Source organism: Gadus morhua, chromosome 8, assembly GCF_902167405.1.
Source record: "Gadus morhua chromosome 8, gadMor3.0, whole genome shotgun sequence".
Taxonomy (NCBI): domain Eukaryota; kingdom Metazoa; phylum Chordata; class Actinopteri; order Gadiformes; family Gadidae; genus Gadus; species Gadus morhua.
In genome coordinates, this window is record NC_044055.1 from 2,318,301 (window position 1) to 2,337,770 (window position 19,470).

General features: G+C 47.3%; 2 protein-coding genes across 5 annotated transcripts; one reads left to right on the forward strand and one right to left on the reverse strand.

The window, feature by feature from the left end:
• The first annotated feature begins 426 nt into the window (after window positions 1-426).
• nectin4b (nectin cell adhesion molecule 4b) lies at window positions 427-14,770 on the forward strand. Of its 4 annotated transcripts, none has more exons than XM_030363546.1 (11): window positions 427-921; window positions 2,370-2,576; window positions 3,946-4,113; window positions 5,078-5,356; window positions 6,421-6,538; window positions 8,403-8,554; window positions 9,114-9,279; window positions 10,106-10,193; window positions 10,642-10,701; window positions 11,599-11,802; window positions 13,215-14,770. In XM_030363546.1, exons 1-11 carry the CDS (start codon window positions 864-866, stop codon window positions 13,545-13,547), a joined length of 1,833 nt encoding a protein of 610 aa, XP_030219406.1. In that variant the 5' UTR covers window positions 427-863; the 3' UTR covers window positions 13,548-14,770. The 4 variants fall into 4 exon arrangements, with proteins under 4 accessions (XP_030219406.1, XP_030219407.1, XP_030219408.1 ...); XM_030363547.1 differs by having other exon boundaries at window positions 11,602-11,802; XM_030363548.1 differs by having other exon boundaries at window positions 428-921; window positions 10,106-10,157.
• Window positions 14,677-17,847, reverse strand: LOC115548737 (zinc finger and SCAN domain-containing protein 2). The gene is made up of 2 exons (XM_030363551.1): window positions 17,399-17,847; window positions 14,677-16,608 (listed from the first exon to the last, which is right to left on the reverse strand). The coding sequence occupies exons 1-2, from the start codon at window positions 17,700-17,702 to the stop codon at window positions 15,752-15,754; spliced, it is 1,161 nt and encodes a 386-aa protein (XP_030219411.1). The 5' UTR covers window positions 17,703-17,847; the 3' UTR covers window positions 14,677-15,751.
• Window positions 17,848-19,470: the final 1,623 nt, after the last annotated feature.

A 19,470-nucleotide genomic window follows, 5' to 3' on the forward strand; every position in this document is an offset into this window, starting at 1 on the left:
CTGTGTGGAAGACCTCGTCCCACGAATGTACACAGACCGTGTTGTGAGGCGCAGTCTTTTCATATTTACATAACATAACTGGTTGTGGAACCTGTATTAGAAAACGATTCAAAAAGTCACGCAGTAGCCTACTCATAACTAGGCTACATCAAACTACACCACAGTTATCTCGTGTGGCCAGCTCTAGCCCTTCATGTCCTAAGGCCGACTGCTTTTCTTGTGAATACGTCTAGGCTGAACTAAAATGTAGACCAACTTACTTCAATTGTATTGCCTTTTACCCCCGGTAAGCTGTGCATTGAATGATTGAATGCGTCTCATTTGTGTTTTTAAGTGTGCGTTAGGGCGTTTGTTAATTTATTCTACAACTATTGGGTGGGGGTGTTAGTGGGGGGCTTTCTCTGCTAGGAGGCGTGGCCACCTGACAAGAGGCGGGGCTGTGAAGTCAGACAGGTGTACGGAATCGAACAGGCACAGAAACGCTTCGTCTATCAATACTACACGAAAAGTCCTAGTTATCTTTGTACACTAATGTAGAAGCCTACACGATGTTCACCATGCTATAGTTCTTTAATTTGGCGTTTCCTATGTTGTGCATAGCTATAGCGGAATAGTCTACCTGGGACTTTGTCACTACAACGGAGGTGTTGAAGAAGTTCCAGCACCTGGGAGTTTGGATCGAAGGCTACCTTCCTACCTCGAGGTGGATGGGATGCACACCGTCCGATGAGGATTCCTGCTGGATTTGAAAACTTAAATGATTTGTTTAAAAAAAACCAAAAATGCCTCCACTGACGCTGTGTTAACGTGACCCAACTTTCTATCATCGTTAAGTCCCGCCGTATTTCGATTCACGTCTGAAGATGAGGATTCCTACGTCGGGCCAAGGGAGCGCACTGCTCACTCTGCTGTCGGCTATTGGTAAGATCCTTATTTCAAAACACAGGTATTTGAACCAAACATCTTCTACCTTCGCATCATTCTTGCACGATTTAAAACTCAACTAATTATCCTATTTGTGTTTCAATGCTTAAAGGTGAGCTTGGTGAGAAAATATAGGTTATAGACCCCTTCGAACATTGAAAATAATCGGTATCATTTGTTTAACTAGCAGTAACCACTACTATGGATTGTTGCGCTACATGGTTCTCACAGTCAGACAGACAGGAAGGTGTTGCAGGAACACGCACCATGTATGAATGCAGTCCAGTGGCATTCCTCCTTTCTCCCATCTTTCATTTTGGGGGCTTATTTTTTTACAAAAAGTACCTTTCCCCTGGGTTTTTTTTTGTAAACAATTTTTTTATTCAATGTTATCGACGCTTGGTTGTCTACTATGAGTAGCCTGAACGTAAAGACACATTATGTAAAATGTACTGTTTCAATTGGCAGAGAGGCAGGAGAGAGTTACGCAAACTGTCACACACAAACGGGAAAAGCAAGTGGAGTAGCTTTGTGACATTCATTTGCAAACACTTTTCTGTTTGCCTAGTGTACTGTTGTTCGTTTAACTCAGTTCCTCTGCCTCTTCTTCTTCTTATGGCCCACCACAGCGACGTGTTGAACAAAGAAGATGCAGTTCGTTGTCAATTACTGTGTTTAGAAATCCCCAGTGGCACCTCCTGCATTGAAACGAGCTGGATACGTGATGGCCTTGTCTATCTGTCTGATATGAGTCAGTGACGCATTGTATAGATCTGTTGCAGTCTTCTGAAAAGTTATAATCATTAATCAGGCTGTGAATCAGTAACTTGTTCTTCCCAAGAATTCCAAGGGCATGTGTTTGTTCTTTGATGTTTGCAGTGGTGAAGTTTTCACACCCGCAACCTTGCATACGTTTTATCTTGCAATTATTTTGCTCTCACACTTTCTCCAAATTAGCTTAACTTCATCCATCATTGTAGCTTGAAATGGTGCTCCTACATGCTAACATAATATAGGAATGCCCCAGGCTTTCCTTATGTCATATATTAGCAAATGTGTACAGCCTTATCTATTGCAGTATAGGCTATATAAAGCAGCCTAGCCTTCTATTAAAGAGTATTATTATAATAGTGAAAAATACTTTTATTGGTGCAAACATTTTGACTGACACAAATATAAGCCGAGATATCTTAAGATATTCAAACTAGTAGGCTTCACGTAGTTACAGGGACAACATTTATATCAGAATAGGCCAATTGGCTTCGAAGAGGTCGATAGTGAAGATGAATACCGTCCACTAGCTCAAGTAGCCTACGTTGTGGAATAGAACAAACTGCATCCAAACGTTAACAGATGAATAAGCTCCCCTCTCAGAGTACCCCCATGGCCGTGGTGTGTGCGTATACTGAAGCGTCGGTCTCTCTCTCGGTCTCCCCCTTCCCTAGGGGTGCTGGTGGTCTCGGAGTCGGGCTTTGTGGAGCCCCCCGAGCCGGTCTTCGCTCTGCTCTCGCTGGCGGAGGACAAGACCCGGTTGCCGTGTCGCTACGTGGTGGAGGCGGGCGAGAAGGTGGTGCAGGTCACGTGGTACAAGGAGCTGACGGACGGCTCCAGGGAGCAGATCATCACCGCCCACTTCTCAGAGGGACACACGGGTAGGGCAATCGGATCGGGCCGCAACTGACGACTGTTTTTCATCGTCGATTAATCTGTAGACCGTTTATTTTTACTTGATTTATCGCTTAGTCGGGAAAAAACAACAACGGGTGTTTCCCAAAATCCAAGATGACATCAGCAAGTGTAGGCCTACTTCGGTTCATAACCCAAAGACATTCAGTTTACTAGTCGGGCTCTCATTAGTCATGAGGGCAAAGGAAAACAGCAACCATTCACTTTCACGAAGCTATAATTAGAGAATCAGAAATGAAACTCGTACTGTAGGCTGCCTTTTCGTTGAAGGTGTAATATTACCTATTTCAAATGGATTTCCAAGGCTTCTGAAAGCATACGGCTTTGAGAACATGGAAGCATATCCCTGTCTTATATACTAGATGTATCATATCACTTTTCAGAGGCATTTTTGTTGGAGAAGGCAGCTTTGGACAACACAAAGTGCTTCCTCTTAGCGCTAAGCCAGCTTGATTGGTCACACCGAGCTTTCGGGATGTGTTTTGGTTCTCTCGGCCCTCTGAATGGTACGCAGCAATTCATCGCTTCGCAGCATATTTCAGATGTAAGGAGACAATGAACAATGGACTCTTGGCACCACAGTGTAACCTAAATCCATTGCTGAACTTTCCCAAAGTTCATGCTGTCTTTGCAGAAGGTTATTTATTTAAATTGAAGTATGTTGCTTCAAGTGTAAAATTGGCACTATGCCAACTGTTCTCTATTATCACTATAATTCATAAAAAAAAAAAAAGATGCATCAAATTAAAACGAGGGTCAATAAGCAATAACACCCACACAACCATGACTCAATCAGCCCATTCAAATCATTTTTGATTATTTGAGGACCTAATGTGGGATCCAGTGGTCCTACTTTGTTAAAGCAGAACTTCTGGGGAGCGACGGCACGGAGCCTGGGTCAGACGGCACTAACTGTAACAACAGCTGGGCGGAGCTCCGCCTTGTTTCCGGTTCCATTCTAGATATTTACCGTCAATCTCATTTCTGAGGAGGTTGTATTGGAGAACAAAGAGTAATTAATTAATTGTGTGTGTGTGTGTGTGTGTGTGTGTGTGTGTGTGTGTGTGTGTGTGTGTGTGTGTGTGTGTGTGTGTGTGTGTGTGTGTGTGTGTGTGTGTGTGTGTGTGTGTGTGTGTGTGTGTGTGTGTGTGCATCACTCAGGCCGACCCCATAGTCGCTGTACCACATTTTTACGAGATGACTTCCTTTTGGCTGGGAAGCACTCTGCTCCGTCACACGTACACGAGTTCTGCAGCAGCTGTTCGCCACGTCGACCAAAATAAATAAATAATGAACTCCTTTTTTTTTTTTCATTATTTCTCCTCAAACGTCCAGAGTTCGGCCGCTACTCCGGCAGGGTGAGGTTCGAGCACGGCGTTCCCACGGAGGACTCGGTGCTCCTCATCCCCCACACGGAAGAGTCAGACGAGGGGAGCTACACCTGCCAGGTCACCACCTTCCCGTCGGGGAACTTTGAGCGGAGCGTCGCCCTCACCGTCTGGGGTGAGCGCCCGGTCCCGACACGGCGACTCTGTTCTCCGGCAGAACGCCTCTAATGGCGGCGTGATGCCATAGACGTGAGCTGTAGAAATATCAATCACCTCTCTCTCTCTCTCTCTCTCTCTCTCTCTCTCTCTCTCTCTATCCCTCGCTCTCGCTCTCTCTCTCTCTCACTCGCTCTCTAGCCCTCGCTCTCTATCCCTCCCTCTCTCTCTCGCTCCGTCTACCGCTGCCAACAAAGAGAGGGTGGATACGCTTCTGTTGCCAACTTCTTTGCCACCGTGTGACGGTTCCACTCTGATGGCGGCCTACTCCTAGCCCCCCCCCCCCCCCCCCCCCCAGGCCCCAGGACTCTCCCCTTCGTCTGGGGTTTCTGTTATGACACCGTCAGGATGTCGAGCAGCTCTGTTCCTGCTCCACTGAATCCCTCTCAGTGGGCCATCCTTCACATGCTGTAACGCTAATCGCCCTTTAACCCCCCCCCCCCCCCCCCCCCCGCCTCGTCCCACGGACTGAAAACGGTCGTTAAAAGCTAAAGTTCTAGCGGCTGTTTCTTTGGTTTGGTTTGTTAACCCTTCATATGTTCCCCATCAGTCATCATCGCCGTTGACAGCCAAGTCAACCTGTTCAAACAGGCCCCCCCCCCCCCCCCCCCCGTTACGACCTCAACAGTCTCCAGACACACCTCCACCCAGACTAACCTTAACCCACCAATCCACCCCCCCCTCCCCCCCCCATCCTGCTGTTAAGACTGAAGGAACACAGAGTCTCCAGAGACTCCACCCAGACTAACCCCCCCCCCTAGAGACTGCTCCACCCAGACTAACCCCCCCCCCCCTAGAGACTCCTCCACCCCGACTAACCCCCCCCCACCCCTAGAGACTCCTCCACCCAGACTAACCCTAACCCTCCCTCTCCCCTCCCAAGAGCCTGCTCCACCCAGTCTAACCCTAACCCTCTCCCCCAGTCCTGCCCATCTCGTCCCTGGAGCCCGTGGCGCTGGTGGAGGGCGAGCCGTACGGGGTGGCGGCGTCGTGCCGCGCCGTGGGCCGCCCCGCCCCGACCCTCTCCTGGGACACGGAGCTGCCGGGGAAGCCCCTGGGCCGCGCCTCGGAGGGGGGCGCCGTCTCCAGCCACTTCTCGCTGCACCCGCTGCGCAGCATGAACGGCCAGCGGCTGGACTGCCTGGTGGGGCACCCCGCCCTGAAGCAGCCCCGCAGGCACGCCCACCGCCTGCTGGTGCAATGTGAGTGGGGGCCGGGGGGGGGCAGGATGGGTCATGATGATGTCATGAACCTGTGGTTGATTGGGGGGGGGGGGGGGGGGGATGGGTCACGATGATGTCATAAACCTGTGGTTGATTTGGGGGGGGGGGATGGGTCACGATGATGTCATAAACCTGTGGTTGATTTGGGGGGGGGGGGGGGGGGAATTAGTCATGGCATTAGAACTCTGGGATCATAAGCACCAATCAGAGTTCATGGAAGGGGGGGGGGGGGGGGGGATTCATTTGTTTAAACCTGATCGATGTAGCATTATGCCGCTTTTCCACCGCACATGTAGCTCGACTCGACACGACACGACTCGACACGACTCGACACGGTAGCAGCGCGGGTCCTTTTCCACCGCAAATAGTACCTCCGGGACGTGGGCGGGGTCGGCTGCGCGAAAGGGCCGTGACGTATTTTTGTACGCGACCCAAACAACACCTACGTAACCCACACATGGACAGAACCCACATAACAACAATGGAGAACATCGATGCGATGGTATTCGTGTTCGTATTATTAGCTGGCATGTTGAAGAAGTGGAATATGTTGGCTGCGGCGCTGCTATGGCTGTTACCAGCATGGTTGCCATGTCGCTCTCGTGACTTCGTCACACTCTCTGGCCAATCAGTGGCCGGCCGTCTGCCGACGTCACCTTTTAGCATCGGCTCAGCCGCTTGGAACCTAGAGCGAGGCGGTACTAGAAAAAGCAGCCACTTCAGGTACCAGATACCATGTTTTCGCGGTGGAAACGCAAAAAAGGCGAGCTGAGTCGAGTCGAGTCGAGTCGTGTCGAGCTGGTACCATGCAGTGGAAAAGCGGCATTAGAGTACTGATACTCCAGATGACCTTTGAGGTCAAACCACATCCTGTTGGTGGCTACTGGGCAGCATGTTCAAGATGCGTGTGTGTGTGTGTGTGTGTGTGTGTGTGTGTGTGTGTGTGTGTGTGTGTGTGTGTGTGTGTGTGTGTGTGTGTGTGTGTGTGTGTGTGTGTGTGTGTGTGTGTGTGTGTGTGTGTGTGTGTGTGTGTGCGTGCGCAGACCCCCCCGACGCTGCCATCTCCAGCGGGGTGAAGGAGTGGGTTGACGGGGACCAGAACGCCGAGTTGACCTGCAGCAGCGGAGGGAACCCCGAGCCGGGGAACGTCACCTGGACGCGGTACGGCTAGGGCCCGGGCATCCATCCCTAAGTGTAACGCGGAGTTATGGTTTAGGACGATTTCGGACGAAAATCTATTATAAAGGAAATAAATAAAAATGTGTAGAGCTGCCTAAAGTCTGTGGGAACCAAAAGCAGCAGCGCATCAAATTTATTCCAACATCTTAAACTGAGGCACGCAGCAGAGCAGTAGGATGTTATTTATTCTTCAAATAAATAAATAAAGTAAAAAAAGTAATATTTATTTATAGAAAAAAAAGAATAAAATCGATAATCGGGTTTGGTTTGAAACAATCTGAGATTCTAATTTTAGGCCAAAAGGCCCAGCCCTAGTACAGTGCAGCGTCATCATCCTCATCATCATCTTCATCATCATCATCAGCAGCCAATGCACTTCCCACAACGAGAGCCCCCCCACTCTTTAATCCAGCCCTTCTCCCTGCTCTGATCATCACGTTCCAGAGCCATTTAAAGACTTAATACGGCCACGCCCCCCAATACCACCTTTCCTTTTTGTCCACAGAAGGCTTTGTGTGGTTGTGTATTTTTACACGCCGAAGGAATGCGATGCAAAACAGGGCTAATCCCGTTCTAACGCCGCGCTAGTACACTAATACGCTGGGCTGGGACAACAAAGGGTGGCGATCAACCCCCCGTAACAAAAAGAAAAAAGGGACATCCTTTTTTTTTTTCTTGGCTCGATTGAATGCGGAATGAAAGCCACAGTATCATGTTGCTCAACTCCAAGTTTGGAAAAAAGCAGGGCTGGTTCACATGAGAGGGAGGGAGGGAGGTGGGGGGACGAGGAGACACGGGGAAGAGCGCTAGACACACGCTAAGCACTTAATCACAGTGGCCGACTCTAAATATCACACTAACGCGCTGCTAAAACACCGGTTCTGTGCTTTTAATGAGACATATACAGCACCCGCCATTACATTCGTGACCGAATACAAAATAAACTGGGATCCAGCTCCTCGCATTACGCCTCAAACGGTCTCATAGCCCTCATTTCTGTTGCTGTGTATTCTATAATTTTGCAGGGCACATTTCTACGCCTTCATGTTCGTTTGCTGCTAAGTTGCGATGGTTTGCCGATCCTAAAAGTGCAGTGCTTTGATATATATTTTTAAACATGTTGTTAATCCCTGATTTGGCCTGCAGCAGTTTAAAACTTCACCGTGTCATGGGAATTGCCAACATTACATACGCACAGATGCGTCATCGCGGCCTCTTCCCTTTGACATTGTTTGGAGTAGCTAAGAAGCGGTCCGGCTTGAAAACTGGGGTCTCTTGTTTAGTGAAGGGCATTTGTAAGAAGGGGAGGGGGGGGGGGGGCAGCGGTAGCCGAAACCACGGCAACAAGACTCCTCTCAGTGGAGTACATTAGAAACTGGATCTTGTCGTCCACCATTGTGCAGCATGTTAGGACTTCTGATGGGCCGAGTGCAGTAAAGTAGGTCACCTGTTCCCTGGACTGTGCTCGCACCCCCCCCCCCAAAAAAAATCCCTCCTGCGCATCCCCAACACCTACAATTTACTCCGTTCAGATCAATGGGCCGGTCGGTGAGCAGGCAGGACTCGTGTACAGGTGCACACACAAATTGGCGGTTGTGCTCTTTGACAAAACCAGATCGGAGGGCTGGGGAAGTGCTCTGAGAAGGAGGCAGAGCCTTCAGACACGCGTTGTTTCTGTCCCTGTTGTTTTGCTTCCAATTCTATAATTAACCTACAACTTAGTACCTGATGAATCATTAGAGGTGATAGGGCTTTCCATTGTCGCCAAACACTAATGTTTGATTATCTTATAAGCTCTTGTTTTGTAAGATCGGCAGAGCAATACTCATTTCTTACACCTCTTCAGGAAGGGCGGGGCTTTGCCAGACGGCGTGACGGTAATCGGTGGAAAACTAGTTTTCGGGCGACCCATCAGAATGAACGACAGCGGCACCTACGAGTGTGTGACCAAGAACACTGTGGGAGCGGCCACAACAGAAATCACTCTGGATATAGCAGGTCAGTGCATTGGTTGACTGTAAAAAATGAGTCTAATCAAACATTTTTACTATTGTGAAATGATCCAGTATAACATGGTCCTTGTTGAGTGCAAATGATTTGAACGAATTAAATACAATCCAGATTTAGGGTTAGGGTTTGTCTCAACCTAAAATGATGTCAAGTTTTTAATCAGTGGCGATATTAGGGGTTATGCTGCCCCCTTGTGAAAATATTACAAACCGTAAAAAAACAATTGCAGTGTGCGTGCGTGTCATAATCAGGGGTTCCACACACACACACACACACACACACACACACACACACACACACACACACACACACACACACACACACACACACACACACACACACACACACATAAAAGCAAAGAAAAAACAACACACTCAGGCAAGGCTTCTTTTAACAGCCCTTTTCATACACGAGGCAGACTGAAAGTGCTTCACATAGAAACATTGTCATACAGTAAAATAATGGATAAGTAAAAGAAAACATAGGCAAAGTAAAAAAAAACGTTTTAGAAAGTGAACATTGTGACCTTCTTGCCCCTGCCCCCCAGGGCAATCGAAGCAGAGCGAGGAGGAGGGCAAACACAACCTGATGCTGACCATCGTGGGCGCGGCGGCCGGAGGCCTGGTTCTGGTGATGGTGCTGGTCATCCTGCTGGTCAACCACCACCACCGCCGCAAGAACAGGAAGCTGGCGCTGGAGCTGAGCGAGAGGACGTGAGTCTGGGTGCCTGGAGCCTGGTCCCCGGGAGCCTCTTAGGGGCCGCTCACACTAGGGTCGCGGCCCCGTGCCCGAGCTCATTTGCATACTAAAGTCTACAACGTTTGGCTAGTGTGACCACGCCATCCGTATTCCTGCGCGGAACAGCCCCTTGGCCACGGCACACTGGGGAGAGGTGTGCCGTGGCCAAAGTACAGATGCTAATGAGATGACACGCGCACACGCGCGGATACGCAACGTGAGCTGGATGACGTAGTCCTTGCCCTTCTTTCTTTATAGGTCCATGCCCTTCTTCCCCACAACAATCATTTTAAACAAGGGCTGCAAGCGGTTCACGAGTGGGTCTACGTTGGAACGATAGTGAAGTCGAGTGTTTACTTGAAATTTGGGCCGACGACTGCATTCAGTCGCAGCTGGACACCACGCTTGGTGATGACGTATTTATCGTATTACGACGTGATGACGTATGTATGAAGGAGCAATCGTGCCCAGGCCACGGCCTTTGGGAGCAGTGTGACCACGGGCCAGCGGGGGGAGGGGGGAGGGGGGGAATCGTGCTGAATCTTCCTGCAGCACGGAACAGGCAAACAGGCAAACTGGCCTAGCGTGAGTGCGCCCTAAGCTATGGAGCTCGCATTTACCCTGGGGGACGGGTGCGGGGGTCTGAACAACGAACATTAAAAACCTCCCGTCTGTTTGTCTCTACTCCTGGACCAAAATTACCAGGCAGCCTTTTAAGTTGGTAATTGCTTTTAAAATGTGCTGTGCTTGTCTCTTTGTCGTTTCTTTTCTTTTTCTTTCTTTTTTTTTTTCTTCTACCAGCGAGGAAATGAACACCCTCTCCAGAACCGCGTCGGGCCGACGGCTGAACAGTGTGAGTGCCCCGGGAGCGCAGGCGGGTGCCATGTTGGTGTGTGTGTGTGTGTGTGTGTGTGTGTGTGTGTGTGTGTGTGTGTGTGTGTGTGTGTGTGTGTGTGTGTGTGTTGGTGTTGGTGTTGGTGTTGGTGTTTCACTGGTTCCCCTCTGAGGTGCAGGAGCCTGCCAGTAGCCTGCCAGTAGCCGGCCCCAGTGGGACGCCTGTCTGAGACCCACCCTTATTGACGGCTCCAGGCACCATGGAGCCACCCCCCCCCCCCCCACCCGCCATGAAGCCGCTAGTCTTCGATAGAGGCCAATGATTAGAGCCCTGTAGACACTCCAAACAAACTGCACACCGCAAGGCCACAACACACGCCCCTTCGACAGGCTACGCTGGCTCGTGTCACTTCTTTCCAACTACATGTATTTTGTTTGAATGTTTTAATTTGTATTATTTCGTAGACCCACCTAATCTTGGGTTTTTCCCCCGTATCTTCCAGCCCGACGATTACACTCTGCTTAGAGTCGACAGCCGAATCAAGAGCAGCCAAACGTCTCTGGTGAGTTCCACTGCCCCGACGGCTTTCGTTCACTCTTTATCGTGGCGCCAGCCGTGTTAACAGGTAAAGTTTGTCAAACAGTCCTGTTTATAACTCTTTTGAGGAAGAGAATTGTACGAGGTAAACATAGGGCAACCAAAACTTGTTCGACAACTCATCTTTTCGCTTATGGATCAAGGATGATACTTGAGTACCTTCTTGTGGAATGTTGAGTCACTGCAATGTGCGACCCACATGACAGTCACTGCACGTCCCACATGACAGGCACTGCACTGCACCTGTCGCGTATGAAATTCAATGGACAATGAGTCACAGTAAACTCACTGTACTATTTGAGTCACACGAAACTCACTGCGCTATACAACTTGCGTGTGAGAATCACTACACTATACGACTTTTATGTGAGAATATCTGCACTTTCCAGTCAAAAGTGAGAATCACTGCGCTATACCGGTCACAAGGGAGAATCATTTCACTATACGGGTCACGCATGAGAATCACTGCACTATACGAGTTACATTGAGAATCACTACAGTGTACGTGCAAGACATGAGAATCACTTCACCATACGAGCCACAGATGAGGAACCGTACACTTTATGGGTCACACATGAGTATACCTTCACTATACGGGTCACAGATGAGTATCACTCCACTATACGGGTCACACATGAGTATCACTCCACTATACGGGTCACACATGAGTATCACTCCACTATACGGGTCACACATGAGTATACCTTCACTATACGGGTCACACATGAGTATACCTTCACTATACGGGTCACTGCACATGAGTCACTGCACCCCCAGGTTAGAATCCCGTGGTTGGGGCCACACCAGGGTTGAGGCGGGGGGCTATGTCCCGACCCCGTTAAAGCCCCTCTTTTGCCGCCAGCAGGACCGTCCGATCTACAAGGGCAGCCAGTCCACCCTGGGTGGCAGGTGGGGCCCGGGCCCCGACGTGGAGGTGGACGAGCTGGGCCGGCCCGTGCTCTGGTCCGACAGCCGGGACGGGCTCAGGAGGACGGAGGCGGACGGGGAGAAGGAGGAGCGCCGGCGCAGGGTGGAGTCGTACCTGAAGAACAGCAACATGTCGCTGGTATGTGTCTCCAACGTACCACGATGACACTGGATCATATTGATCGATATCGATAACTATCGATCATTATAAGGACCTAAATAATACTCCAATGTCGATACAACAATGAAAAACACTCAAATATTGTAAATATGTATGGAACCGTGTTTGTGTAACAAACACAGCTGCTAGATTCGGTGGTCCAGTCTCTTATCGATATATATATTGAACATGTTTTATATTGATATTGATCAAAAGTCTATCACGATACGATAATTTATTGTTTTATTGCCCAGGCCTAATTCGCCCTGCAGAAGGGTCTTTAGAGCAGCAATACATTTCTTTCTGCTTCCGATCTGAGCTGGTTTTTCCACCTGGAAAAGGTGGCTGGTTAAACACAAAGACGACGGGGATGCGACGGCAAGCAGCCAATCGCGTACAGAGTCATTCGAACGAGGCCCATTGATCATGCCTCTTGTGCTGAAGGAAATGACAGCAGCTTCCCCAGACCAACGTGCAATTTACGAATGATCTTGTTCCGGCAATAGCCAGGCTAGGCGAAACCCCTGGCATTAGAAGAATGGGCCAGGGTTGGTACGGTAGCTCTACAATACCACTATGAAGCACGTCAAGAGGTGCTTTCAGCAGCACAGATGTGGCCGGTGACGTTCTGCTTTCATTCAAAGTCCATTGTTACAGAAATAGAATAACAAAGGGGACGATCAATGAAGGATCTGGATTAAACAAGGCTGGTGTTGTCTTTATTTTTGTTGCCAACCTTCCCCATTGAAATGGCCAAACACAACGATGTTCTCCACTTTCCCTCAAACGTCGTCTGGCTAGCCTGGTGCGTTTAGCCCATGAGAAGTCCAAGTGCTGTCCTCATGAATGTGGTCAGCAGAATGGTCTGTTTCTCACCAACTCCAGAAGGCGGAGTAAGTTAATCAATGTGTAAACATCATGTATCAAACAAAAGCCATGGTTACGGGCAAGAACTGCTGCTGCAACATATTTATTTATCGGATGGTTGACAAGTTACAACAAATGAGGTGTTTATAAGTAGATGGTTTCATGTAAAACGTTTTTTTAGGTAGGCCTATGCTCTTCTGAGCTGAAGGAAATTGTTATTGAAAGATAAACCACTTGTTTTAGATAAAAGGTGATGCAGTGGGTTACATAGTTCAATGGCTTGATCCTGGTCCAATTCTTGAACGCACAAAGTTAAAAACTACAGGTGAGATTTAAAGATTGAATCACATTGCCCTCTAGTGGTGAGTTTTGCGATTGCATGTATTCACTGTTATCCCCTGGCGATTTGGGTCATGTGAATGATGCAGCCTGTGGAGGTAAGCCTGAACACTAGTGAATGTAGTATGTATGTATTTGTTGTTTTGGAGGAAAAAGCCCCTCACTTCTACCGGTCCTTCTGGCAGGACTCTGGCCTGCCGTCCTCCCTGGTCCCCATGAAGCCCCCGCCGGACGACGGCCTGGGCCCCAGAGAGCAGGAGCCCGGCAGCCCTGCGGGGGAGTCCGGCACGCCCACGGAGCCGGACTGGGAGCCCCACCAGGCGACGCCCGAGGGGGAGGAGGGGGAGGAGCAGGGGGAGGAGGGGGAGGGAGAGCAGGGGGAGGAGGGCGACAGCAGCAGCAGCAGCTTCCAGATCTCCGAGGCGCTCACCAACCACTTCTACTACAGCAACGGCGTGCTCCGCCCCAAGCCCCACTCCAACGCCATCCTACTGCACCCCCGGGGCCAGGTCATCTAGAGACGCGGCTCCTCTGGTCGCCACGACGACGATGGGCGGCCCTCGAGGTCTTGTGGGTCAAGGCCGGCCGGTGGCCTGAGGAACTGAACGATTCCTTTTGTTCCCGAGACTGTAAATCCAGCGGCGATTATTAGTGTATGAAAGCGTGAAACCCTACCATTGCCCAAAATGGGCATTATGGACGAGCAATAGCCGAGTGTGGGCAAGCATCAGGCAGGGTCTTTGTTGGTCGCTGCTTCTATCAGCTTTAAGTAATGAACCGTTTTGACCGTGTGATGAAACTGAACTACGAGGTCTGAAATCCAACAGCAACTGCAGCCTATAATCCCTGTGCACTCATCAATTTAAAAAAAATCATTTAGGTAAGTATTTACTGTGGTGTTGGCTGTGCACAAGTTAACAAAGAGACTTCAATTTGGTTCATGCAAAGAGAAGGTGGACAAGTGCCAAAGCCCCAAACTACCTGTGTGTATCCTCTCTCAGACGTGGCTCTGGAAGTCTCCTTCGTAGTAATAGCAGGTTCTACCCTGTCAGCTGCTGAGAGCTTGAGTCAAATGTATTTTTAAAGCCCGTTTCCACCATAAGTTCCAAAGAGTTTGATAGGCCCTTGTTGGGATCAGATGGGCCCCATAAACCTTGGCTCGCAAATATATATATATATATATTTTTTTTTTGATATCCGGGGGGGAGGGGGGGAACCTGAAATAGCATGTTCAGCTTGTGGTTAAAAAACCCACTCAACACACATTATGAGGGTGTTTTGAGTGGTTCTGCTAGAGGCCTCGTGTCCCATCAAGGATGAAGAGTCAGTAAGAGTGCAACAGAGGTCTATATCGTCACTCTGTTACTGCAGAGAAAAAAGGATCACTCTAACGAAGCTGTTCAACCAATGGATCATTCTGATTATTGCCCACTGAACTCTTTGGCCATGTACAGTCTATGCTTCAGAGGTTAGACAAGCCGTGGAGCGGACTATCCCGGTTTGGTTTCTACCGATGCACTACCGTAGTAAACTAGGTCAGAAGCTGACCTCCGAGATACCTTTTGTAAATATTGTGGTAAGCATTTGAAAGTGTGTGTCACTGATGGCATTGAAATGTTTACTTAAAGTATAGTAAGGACAAAAAAATATTTGTAAATGTTTATTTTTTAGTTAAAAATGGCAGATAAAGAACGTGAACATATAATTTAGTCTTCTGAGGACAATAAAATGTGAAAACCAATTGTTGACATTCTATTCGTAATAGAAAGTATTTGACATTTGGTGACTTCTTGATTTTTGACCGAGTTGAGCAATTAGTAATGAAATAATGTAATCAACAAATCCAAGCAGGACATTGATTGAATAATTGTGGTAATGGTCATTAGGCACCAATTCATGGGTTTTCGAACTATGCCTTACACTCGTCCTGAATTTCTATAAGTGGTTTTCTGAGACTTAGTGGGGTTGTCTCCACCGTAACCAATTATGAAGAAAAAGATTCCACGAGTCATGTTGCGCTCTGAATATTTATAAAGCCCATGTTTTGTTTTTTTAAGTGTTTAAAAAACTGCACAATATACTTAAAAAATATCAAAAGGCAGAATACAAACTTTTCATACTGGTGTCGCCAGGGTTGTTTAATGTTGCCAGGTTTTGCCTAAGATTCTGTTGCAATAATTATATATTATTCATGCCAAGCAACCAACAGACCCTGAATACTAAATCTTTATTTTTTAAGTGGCCAGGGATTCAGGGTCTGGTAACAGGCCCATTTTTATCCCCAGTTCAGTCAACGTCAATTAATCTGCCATCGATTCAGATTCAACTGTAGTATAGAACAATCAAATGAAACCAAAACACTAAACAAACTTCTGTAGTGTCACATAATTTCAGCCAATCAGGACTAGGTGTTTCACCTAGTCGAGGCGTGAAGGAGGATTATTATTGGATGCTTATTATTAGCATCCGGTCAGCTTCGGCCCCCCCCTCACTACAGGAAAATTCCGATCTCTTTCTTAGTGTGTGAGAGCTGTGTGTGTCCGACTGTCCGTAAGCCAACCCCAGTGAAAACCCTAACAAGTAAGAGGATAATAAAGTCCCTCTTTCTCGCCACCATCCACACCCAAGAACCTGTGTCCTTCCTCTGGGAACAAGGTGACGTCTCACCAAAGGAGGTGCTGTCCCTCCTTGAGGTCTGATGCGTAGCCCTGTGCTCCCTCACTCAGAGCTGAGGATTAAATTCTGCGCTGAGCGAATGATGGAAGTATTCTTTGTGAGTCCGTTGGTGAGTGCGGAGGTTACTCCGCTGGGAGAAGCACCGCCCGCACACGGTACACGTGTACGGTTTCTCCCCTGTGTGGATACGCTGGTGCATCTCGAGGTGGCTGCTGCGGTCGAAGCTCTTGCCACAGAACGGGCATATGAACCACTTCTCCCTCACGCGACAGTTCTTCAAAGCCCTGATTTGCATCAGGTCGTACTGATCGCTCGGACAATTTTTATCCGTGGACACTAGTCCCATGACCTGGACGTCCATAGGCTGTCCCGGCTCCGTGTGATTCATCCGATCTATGTATCCCGCCTCTGATTGGTTATTGTCAAGACTGTCCAGGGCATTTTGAATGAACTTCATTTCCTTGTCCAGACTTTCCGAAAACTGCTGCGGTCTGAAGATGCAATCGGAGTCGTCTGTGTCATTGCTGTCTGCGATGGAAACGGACGACCAGCGCTGTCTGTCCTTGTCTTCCATAGCGCCATCGGCCGCTTGAAAGTCCGCCTCGGTCGCCGTCTGATTGGAACCGTAGTCCGAATTGTGTTCCATGTCCTGTTCCAGATCCCCCATTGGGATAGCGTCCTCCACAGCCTCTTCCTTTGGTTCAGCCACACGCGAATCTACGAACTCTTCCTTTAGTTCAAAAACACTCAACTCATCGTCGGCTTCATTGGAGCTCCAAGAGCCGTGAAGCTCCGACTGTCTTTCCTCTCTCTGCGTGGGAGGGGGGGTGATCTCTAATATGTCCGCCGTGTCTCTGGTAATTGGCAGTGATTGTTTAGTTTGAAGCAGAACAGAAATGGGCCCTGAGGAGAGAAAAAATGCATTTTCTTAGAATAAGACACAATGGACAACAATAAAAAGTACATTTTATAAAGGTATGTGGTTATTATCTCACATTTATTTATGGCTACTTAAAACGTATACACACATATTTTAAGGCAAGGCAAGGCAACTTTATTTATATAGCACTTTTCATACATAAGGCAGACTCAAAGTGCTTCACATATAAACATTGTTCTACAATAAAATAAAATAATAGATAAGTAAAAGAAAACGTATTCAAAGAAATGAGTAAAATAGAAAGTGCAATGTATTTAAGATCAGATCAACAGTCTCTCTGGTAGCCGCGTCGGGACTCCAACCCGACCTAAAAGGAACTTGGTACTTTCTCTGGGACCCCAACCCGGATTCTAGTAACCCTTATCCTTTCTCTCTGGTATCAGATCATGTATCTTTCTGGTAAAAATAGAAAATTAAATTGAAAGTTAAAAAGGCTTTTTAGTAAGTAAATATAACAAAATATTTAAGTATTTACAACTAAAGCAAGTAGCTTGTATGAGGTAATAATTACTAGATAGATCAGTCTACCAGCCTACCCAGTGGACTGAAGTAAACGTTGCTCATCTATCAAGCACAGATCTAAGTGGACAAGCCCACTAGTGATGTCATATGGGGCAGATTTTTAGAAACGGCTTCACACTCACACCTGGTGGTATATGTCCCCTTTAATAATATAACAAAACATAAAAAGTTGGAGTATTTAGGAGCATTAGAAGTTGGTGATTAGTAGTGATACATTAAGATTGTCCATACCGTTATCATCGGGTTTCCCAGGATGATCCGGTTGTTGTGGTGGGGAAAAACATGGAGCCGAAGGGGGAGCTGATGCGGGCGTCTTTGAAATTACTTCCAGCCTTTCCTTTTCCATCGTCAGCACTTTGCTTTTCAGAGATTCGATTTCATCTTCTCGTTGGCGTATCTCAATTTGCACAAAAGCAAAGGCATCGTCCCACAGTTTACTTATTTCTACGATTGCATTCTTGGCTAGCATGTCCATGACTGAGGACAGTCTGCTTTGAAATACGACAACGTTTGCCATGTTTTCCTGGACGACCATTTCTGCCCGAGCAGAAACGTACCTACCAAGAAAGTGACAAATGTACTTTCAATGATACCGTTAACAAAATACCATAAAGTAATAGTCAACAGTTCCACCTCTGCACGACGACCGACTTCCGTACATAGGATACATTCAGGCGAATTCCATGATCATGTGACACTTGCCGTACGGTGTCTTCGGTAGGACAAAGGGTGTCAGAGAAATAAACGACATTACCTGGTTAGGGTTTGATTATTCATTCTACTTGCTGTAGTTTGGTCTGGCTTTGCGAGACTAGGGTTTGATTAAAACATAGAGACAGTGTAGTTAAATACATACATTTAGTTTAATACGCAAACACCGCAGCACATACACTCAAATGACTACATCCATGTAATCAATTATAATAATATAAATCACAAATGTACACGTTTTCTGATTACAAAACAATTGAGTGAACAAAAGGGCACCAAGCACTAAACGAAAAAAAAGAGGAAGAGCTTTAATTAAATCACCAAAATTGAATTAATTTGGTGATTGCAGTTGCCCTTTGTGACTTGCTAAGGCCTGTGACAGTGCTTTCAATCTAGAAGATTTGATGACAAAATAATGCACTGTTTCATTGTTACTTTCCCTGAGTTTTTATTTAATTTAAATCCATGATTGGCTTCTGACAAATTTGAGACTTGTTTGCATACAGTATGCATACAGTATGCATCAACAAAATATAGTTTTTTTCTTTAACTTGCGAATCTAAAGATAGTTAAATTAAATCATTACTTTCCAGACTTGAAACTGAAAACACACACGTCATCCTTTTCTGGGGGCCCTGTTCCAAGAAGCGGGTTAAGATTGCCCTCAATCTGTATCTCAGCATGCGTTCATGGCAGGCTTTTAAAGACATCACCAATCACACACAGAGATTGGAAAGATTATGGATTCTGACGAAGACATTACTGTAATGCAGCTAAAGACTGGTTAAGTATGAAGAGGACTTTCTGCATGTTCATGCAGAAATTCATAAATGCCTATATATGATAAAAGTAAGCAATTAACAACAAATGATATGACTGATGTGGCAATATAGCATACAAAATCATGAGAATTGGGGAATATTGGCTCGTTAGTAGTACTGCATACCATGTGTTTGTCTTTATCTAAATGATGTGTATAGAATACTATGGACTGCAACACAGGAGTAGTGACATGTCCAGGGGCATTGTTGGCCTCTGAAATGTAAGCCACCTTTTAAACAAGAAAGGAGTATAATTGAATTTAAAAAAAAAAGTATTTCAGTGCAATTTGTTAGAACTGGCATAGCCATCGGTCGGCTTTGAATGAGTGAAATGCGTGGTGAGACATCTGTTAGGAGTCGAGTGTGCCTGCCTCTATGTGGGCCCATTCAGACCTTATGCCAGCTAATTATTCAGGGAGTACATCTTGCCGGTACATCTCACAGGTTGCACAACTCCTCATCGGCCAAGAAACACAGGCTTGGAACAGAGGGGGGGGGGGGGGGGGGGGGGGTACTTTTATCGGTTGTTTGGTTTCAAAATATTCCTCTCTTCTGCTCTCTCTTGACGTCTTTCAAGCAGCTAGAATAGTCAAAAGATGAGGACAGACATGTTGGTTGCCATATTTAAGACCACTTATGTGCATGAACAAAGTCATTGCTGCAGGTGTGAGCAGGTTTGATGCAAACAGAACCTGCCTGATGCAGCAGGTTCTCAGCATGAGTTGTCAGGCTATCTGGAACAGAACATTTTCTAAATCAGGTTTTCTGGAA

Bases quoted from the DNA above. Each gene is read 5' to 3' on its own strand.
- nectin4b (XM_030363546.1), top strand. From the start codon at position 864: ATGAGGATTCCTACGTCGGGCCAAGGGAGCGCACTGCTCACTCTGCTG. The intron at 6,539-8,402 runs GTACGGCTAGGG...ACACCTCTTCAG, and splicing joins GGGAACGTCACCTGGACGCG to GAAGGGCGGGGCTTTGCCAG. The intron at 10,194-10,641 runs GTGTGTGTGTGT...CGTATCTTCCAG, and splicing joins CGCAGGCGGGTGCCATGTTG to CCCGACGATTACACTCTGCT.
- LOC115548737 (XM_030363551.1), bottom strand. From the start codon at position 17,702: ATGGTCGTCCAGGAAAACATGGCAAACGTTGTCGTATTTCAAAGCAGA. The intron at 16,609-17,398 runs GTATGGACAATC...TTCTCTCCTCAG, and splicing joins TGGGAAACCCGATGATAACG to GGCCCATTTCTGTTCTGCTT.